This window comes from Olea europaea, chromosome 12 (genome assembly GCF_002742605.1).
Source record: "Olea europaea var. sylvestris chromosome 12, O_europaea_v1, whole genome shotgun sequence".
Lineage (NCBI taxonomy): Eukaryota > Viridiplantae > Streptophyta > Magnoliopsida > Lamiales > Oleaceae > Olea > Olea europaea.
Genome location: NC_036248.1, coordinates 24,422,558 through 24,429,610, shown reverse-complemented (window position 1 = coordinate 24,429,610; position 7,053 = coordinate 24,422,558). Strand labels below are relative to the sequence as shown.

The 7,053-nt window shown below is 36.6% G+C and overlaps 1 protein-coding gene across 3 annotated transcripts in view; it reads left to right on the top strand.

Moving 5' to 3' along the window:
* The first annotated feature begins 825 nt into the window (after positions 1-825).
* Positions 826-7,053, top strand: part of LOC111406153 (pentatricopeptide repeat-containing protein At2g03380, mitochondrial-like) — an 8,950-nt gene continuing 2,722 nt past the window's right edge. Inside the window, exons 1-3 of one of the 3 annotated variants that reach the window (XM_023035385.1) lie at positions 826-4,309; positions 4,402-4,514; positions 5,635-6,109. In XM_023035385.1, the coding sequence (XP_022891153.1) occupies positions 914-3,064 (2,151 nt within the window). In that variant the 5' untranslated portion in view covers positions 826-913 and the 3' untranslated portion in view covers positions 3,065-4,309; positions 4,402-4,514; positions 5,635-6,109. Of the gene's footprint in view, positions 4,310-4,401; positions 4,515-5,634; positions 6,110-7,053 lie in introns of those variants that run through there. The other 2 variants (XM_023035386.1, XM_023035387.1) reach the window with 2 other exon arrangements.

Genomic DNA, 7,053 nt, shown 5'->3' with positions numbered 1-7,053 from the left:
TAAGGCCGTGCACCCCCCCCCCCCAAAAAAATTTTAAATATAAATTAATAAAGATATATCACACGATATATTATATAAAAATATATAATAGAAATTACAAATAACGTGTCTGGTGTAAGCTCCCGTTTGGTTTAACTTTAAAAGTTGATAAAATTTTAAATCAAAATCAATAATTTTAATTAGACATTTTATAGAACTCACAATTTTTATTAATATTATAACCACATATTTTATCAATTTTTATCAACATCTGCTAAAAGTCTATTTTGTTTCTCAAACTCATTCTTAGTCACACATTTTTTTTAATAAAATAATTTTATATGTATACATAAAACTATTCTTCATTTTTTAACCACAAATTCTCTAAAAAATCACTATTTCAAAACTTATATAAAAAATAAAAATAGATCTCCAACAAACTCTAATTATGCTGTCCTAATTTCATTAATCCTCTATTTCGCCCTTATTTCTTAAAACTTTTTTTTTTATCGAACTCATTTTTAATCACATTCTTTCAATAAAATAATTTTGCACGAAAATTCGTAACTTTTCTTTACTTTTTTAATATTAAAATTTTTAAATAAATCATTTTTCATAATCTATTTTCAAAAAATCTCTACTAGCACAGCTAAGTTATTATTTTTAGTAGATTTGATAAGATATGAAATAAATATTATTCACCTCTTAAAAAAAGAAATAAATATTAATTATGAAAAAATAGGAAATATAGAAAAATGGCCTGCTAACCAACATGAGGAGCCCAACCACCATGTTGAATAGAATCGAACTCAAAGTTGGGTCAGTCCATTGCCGCTCTTGTCTACCAATATTGCTCGTAATTTCCCCTGTTAGGTAAACGAACTGTAAAAATGGCGGGAGTCATTGAACCCAACAAAAGCAAAAACTAATACAAATGAGATGTAAAATGAACAAAGTAGTGAAGCTCATCTCATTACTGCACAGAAACACCCCCCGTTTCGCAATTTCAAGAACCATTTATGAATCCAGAACCTTAACTTCAGTACCGAATTCCAATCATATTGAATCAACACTTGATTCAATCCACTCAATTCAATCAAACCCCTTTTTCCACCTTTTAAATCTTTGCAAGACCCTATCTTCTCTCCAAAAAATCCACGCCCTTTTAATTATTGATGGTCAATCTGACGACCCTTTCTTGAGAACCAAATTAATTAGTTTGTATGGTTTATTTGGGCGCGTCAAAATTGCCCGTCTAATGTTCGATGAAATTCCGGACCCAGATTTTGATTCTCATAAATTGATGATTAGATGGTACTTTATGAATGATTTGTTTGATGAGATTATTGGGTTTTATGAGTTTATGAGGAGGACTTTTATTGTACTGGATAACATTGTGTTTTCTATTGTGTTGAAGGCATGTAGTGAGTTGAGGAGTTTTAGTGAAGGGATGAAATTGCATGGTTATATACTTAAGGTAGGGAGACCTGATAGTTTTGTATTGACTGGCCTTGTTGATATGTATGCCAAGTGCCGTGATACTGAAACTGCTCGCAAAGTTTTTGACAGGATTTTGAATAGAAACGTAGTTTGTTGGACATCGATGATTGTTGGGTATGTTCAGAATGGTTGTGCTCAAGAAGGGTTAGTTTTGTTTAACCGGATGAGAGATGGCTTGGTCGAAGGAAATGAGTACACTTTCGGGAGTGTAGTGACAGCATGTGCAAAGTTAGGGGCTTTGCATCAGGGGAAGTGGGTGCATGGGTATGTGATCAAGAAAGGGATTGAGTTGAACTCATACTTAGTTACTGCTCTCGTGGATATGTATGTGAAGTGTAGTGCTATTAGAGATGCCCGTTTGATTTTTAATGAGCTCTCCAGTATTGATCTTGTTTCATGGACTGCCATGATCGTTGGTTATGCCCAGAATGGCTATGCAGAAGAGGCATTACTGTTGTTTACAGACAAGACATGGCAAGGTGTTATGCCAAATTCAGTTACCTTGGCGAGCGTTCTCTCAGCTTGTGCACAATCACCCAATCTGAAGTTGGGTGCGTCAGTTCATAGCCAAGCTATTAAGCTTGGATTGGATGATGCTAATGTGACCAATGCTCTAGTGGACATGTATGCAAAGCATTGCAGAACAGGAGATGCAAATTATTTGTTTGAGAATATTTCAGATAAGGATGTGATTGCTTGGAACTCAATAATTTGTGGGTATTCTCAAAGTGGATCTGCTTATGAGGCGCTGAAATTGTACTATCGAATGAGATCGGATTTCATCCAACCTGATTGCGTAACAGTGGTGGCTGTCCTTTCAGCTTGTGCTTTCCTTGGGAATATCAGATTTGGTTCTTCTCTTCATGCCTACTCTAACAAAGAAGGGTTTTTGTCAGACAAGAATGTCTATGTTGGTACAGCACTTCTAAATTTATATGCTAAATGTGGTGATGCTGAGTCTGCTCGCGGTATTTTTGACAGGATGGTAGAGAAGAATACGGTTACATGGAGTGCAATGATTAGCGGTTATGGAACACAAGGGGATGCTTACAATGGCCTGGCCCTTTTCCGTGATATGCTTAAGGAAAACATAGAACCAACTGATGTAATTTTCACAAACATCCTATCTGCTTGTAGCCATACCGGAATGATTAAAGAGGGGTGGAGATACTTTAATACAATGTGCAAGGTATATAATATTGTTCCTTCAATGAGGCATTATGTTTGTATGGTCAATTTATTGTCTCGTTCTGGCTGGCTCGAGGAAGCCTTTGTTTTTATTGAGAAAATGCCTATTCAGCCCGACGTTACTGTTTTTGGTGCTTTTCTTCATGGATGCAGCATTCACTCTAGGTTCGATCTTGGGGACGTGGCAGTGCAAAAAATGCTTGAGTTCCGTCCTCATGATGCAAGCCACTATGTGCTTATGTCAAATTTATATGCTTCTAACAGAGCATGGAGCCAGGTCAGTCGAGTTCGAGACTTGATGAAGAGAAGGGGCTTGAAGAAGTCACCTGCAACTAGTCAGGCTGACATGTCCATCAACTTCGACTTATATTCACAGATGGTGCCATCTCTGCATTAATTGTTGCTTTATGCATCTTGAGTGACTATCTAAGCTTCAATTATAGCCCAAGTTGCATTTAGTTGATCCTCTTGATCAATCAAGATTTTCTGAGCTTGAATAGGGTTTATTTTTGAAGTTAAAATATTGGACTTGTGTGTGGGAGTTACTCATGAGAAACGGCTCAACAATGGCTTAAATGTTTTAGTGTCAGATATCTTGGAAGCCCATTATACTGTCATACTGATTTAAAAGGTAGGACAAAATTATAGAACTTACACACCCATAACTATATTATGATGGTGTGAGTGAAGCTTGGAGTAAAATGAGCAGTACCGCTTGGGTGAAAATCTTTTCAGCGTGGTTGATTTGATGACAGATGATGGCTGTTAGCGAAGGGAATTAATCATGAATCTGTTTCTACCACCCGTTTCTGTTTTGATACTGTCACTACCAGGCGGTGTCCCTTTAGCAGATGGCGTCCCTATATGGCACTTTAAATGGTATAGGATTTATTCAGTATAATCTAGGTTTAGACTTCCTATGTCTCTACCAAAGAATGGCATTGAAAGCACCTTCCATGGATTGGCTAGCTGGTGGAATTCCCGTGAGCCTGTAATATGCCTCCATAGATAAAGATCTTTGCGTGGCAGGCTGTTCTTGAGCTAATCCCATCTAAAGCATTCCTGCAAAAATGTCATCTGAATATCGATGCACTTTGCAGCCAAGTTCTGAAGACAGTGTCCATGTTGTATTCACTTGCCCTGCTGCTCAATTTGGGAAGAGAGTGGTTGTGATATGAGTGGGGCCTTAATACGGTTTTTGCTTGGCAGACTCTTCAGCTTATCCCATCCAAAGCATGCCTGCAAAAATGTTATCTGAATATCGATCTACTTTGCAGTAGAGTTCTGAATCGAATGAAAACTGTGACCATGTTATATTCACTAGCCCTGTGGCTCAATTTGGGAAGAGAGTGGTTTTGATATGAAGGGGGGACTCGATACCATGTCTTGTGTAAGAGGTTTCTTCTGCACTTGTATGACTGATTAAGTACTTCGGAGATAGAATTGGTGCTCGTGGTGGGGTGGTACTGTTGGGATGAATGAAACAACTTAATATATGGCAGTAAAGAGAGATGCTTTGCTAAGCAGATTGCTTGAGAAGGCCAGATCCTACTTAGCTGAATTTCATGCAATGCGAACTCTGGTACAGATTGGACATCTGAATGGTATTAGCACAAAAAATGAATGAAATGAAAACATTTTGGTACATACTACACAGATCCACTCTTATTTCTCTACTTTACTGTGAGTTGCATCAAGATCGGGGAAGTAAGGCTTGTCCGCATTTTGTTGCAGGGAATTTTCTTTCTTTCCTGCCCTTGTGAACCACTTCATCTTTTATCCTCCTCTGAATTGGCTGGTGGATTTTTCTGCATTCTTACTTATAGTACAAGTTTCCTGCGTTGAAGGTATGCTGTTGCAATTTTCAAATTTAAATCACAGTAAATCGGAAAAGTATTAATCTTACTGAGTAGCTTTTTGACGTAGTTATACTAAGTAATCTGGACATATTGATGATTTTATAATGGCAATGAAATTTGTTTAACAATTTGGTGAATTTTTACAAGTTTTGTATGTTAACGTGCATAAATATAGTTAGATATGTATTTAACAGCTAATGTGGAAAGTCAGTCCAAGTTTCAATCAGTAGTCAGGACTTTTGTCCAGTCATTCTTGTTAGGTTCTACTCTTTATAATATGGGCAGCTGACTTGGAACTCTGCTATAGATGTGTCTGCTAGGTAGGTGCCGTTTAAACCATAAATATCTGTACTCTGCTTTAAAGTGAGTGAAATCATTGTTTAAGCTTCTCCTCAAGTGGTTTACTTTCAGTTTGTGAGTTCCTCCTCTGGTTTGCATCTGTAAATCAAATTAATACTGCAAGATACAGCATAAAGAAAGTAAAATGGAAACATATCGTAAATATGCCTGCAAGACAGTTAATTGCTTAATCCACAGTATATCTAATGTTTGGCTAAGCTTAAAAATTCATAAAGTTGAGAGCAAGATTTATTAAATTAAATTTATGACGATTTTTATTGACCATCACCCTAATCCATGTCATCTGCAACTTCAAACGGGAAAGTCTTGCACCAAAATGACAATAGGTTGTATTATTTGTGGCAATTAAAAATCCTTTCATGCTTCAATGCACTTGGAAGATTGAGAACTCCTATAGCCCTTCTCTGTAAAATTTTGCTGTACAAGAAAAATGAATATGAGATGCAGTGTATTTAAACATAATTGCAGATTAAAATCAAGCAGCAAAATCAAGATAGTAATTAAATCCAAGAGAAGAAGTTTACCAGCTTCTCTGATTCTCCTTTACAATCCCCACCCTTGAGTACTTGATTCCTGAGATTCTTTACCCTAACCTGCACATGCATTGTAGAAAATAATTAAATTACAAACTAATATGAAAATTAAAAGTATAACAAAGGCTCACGGGAATCACAGATTTGGTTTACATGCTATTCATTTTTCGTTTCAAAATCTTTTATGAACACCTTGGAAGGACCTTGGCATGCAGGTTCGATCTCAAACAGAAAAGGGTGCCTTAAATCCAGCATCTGAACCGAGAGAGAGAGAGATTTTCGAATAAGAATGACGTACATTCAACTAAAAGTGCTTAGAGGCCAAAGCTTCTAAGATCAATATCCTTCTATTCCGCCAGCAACTTGTAACATTTTTTCATCCTTTTCGTCATCAATAATCATTTCCTTTGTAGATTGGCTGAAATTTCTTGAGTAGTGGATTGGAAAAGTTTAATCGACAAGTTTTCAAGACATTTTAGTTAATCACATTCACAATGTTTGTGGCATTGTTCTTCAGCTAGAAGATTATAGCAGAGATTGACAGGTGATGTTGTAGACTAAAATTCTAGGATTGAATGTAGTAAGAATTGAGACTTTCCAAAGATGAGCAACAACAGTCATCATATTGGCACATTTTGATTTAAAGGAATGATATGATTTTTAGAAAATCACATGTTTTTTCCCAATGCTAATTTACCCCAAAAAAAAAAATAATAATAATAATAATAATACAAAACAAAACAAAAAGGAGAAAGAAAAATAGTTGAGAAGAAAAAAGAAAAGGAGTTCCTTTTTATGATTAATGCTAATTTAGGTATCACCACATTTTACATTAAGCCTAATTTTAAGCTGAACCAATCAGATTTAGGTAAATTATTTCATTTAAACAATCAAATGAAGACACTGTCCACGTTGTATTCACTTGCCCTGCTGCTGCTCAATTTGGGTTTCGGAGATAGAATTGGCGCTTCCGATTGAACCGTTGGCGCGGGCAAAATCAAATGAAATGGGATTCAAAATCAAATAAAATAGCCGTTGGCGCGGGAATCTGTCAACGGTAATTTTCTCTTCATTATATATACACACTCACCTCACATATCAATAAAATTCCCTCAATTTCTCTCCGGCACAATTCCCTTTTCTCCAATTTCGTTAGTGCTTTCTTGATTCCTCTGTGAGAAGCTGCACGGAATTCCCTTTCCTTCAATTTCGTTAGTGCTTTCTTGATTCCTCTGTGAGAAGCTGCACGGAATTCCCTTTCCTTCAATTTCGTTAGTGCTTTCTTGATTCCTCTGTGAGAAGCTGCACGGAATTCCCTTTCCTTCAATTTCGTTAGTGCTTTCTTGATTCCTCTTTGAGAAGCTGCACGGAATTCCCTTTCCTTCAATTTCGTTAGTGCTTTCTTGATTCCTCTTTGAGAAGCTGCACGGAATTCCCTTTCCTTCAATTTCGTTAGTGCTTTCTTGATTCCTCTTTGAGAAGCTGCACGGAATTCCCTTTCCTTCAATTTCGTTAGTGCTTTCTTGATTCCTCTTCGAGAAACTGCAGGGAATTCCCTTCTCTTCAATTTCGTTAGTGCTTTCTTGATTCCTCTTCGAGAAACTGCAGGGAATCATGGAGAACGCGCTGCCAAG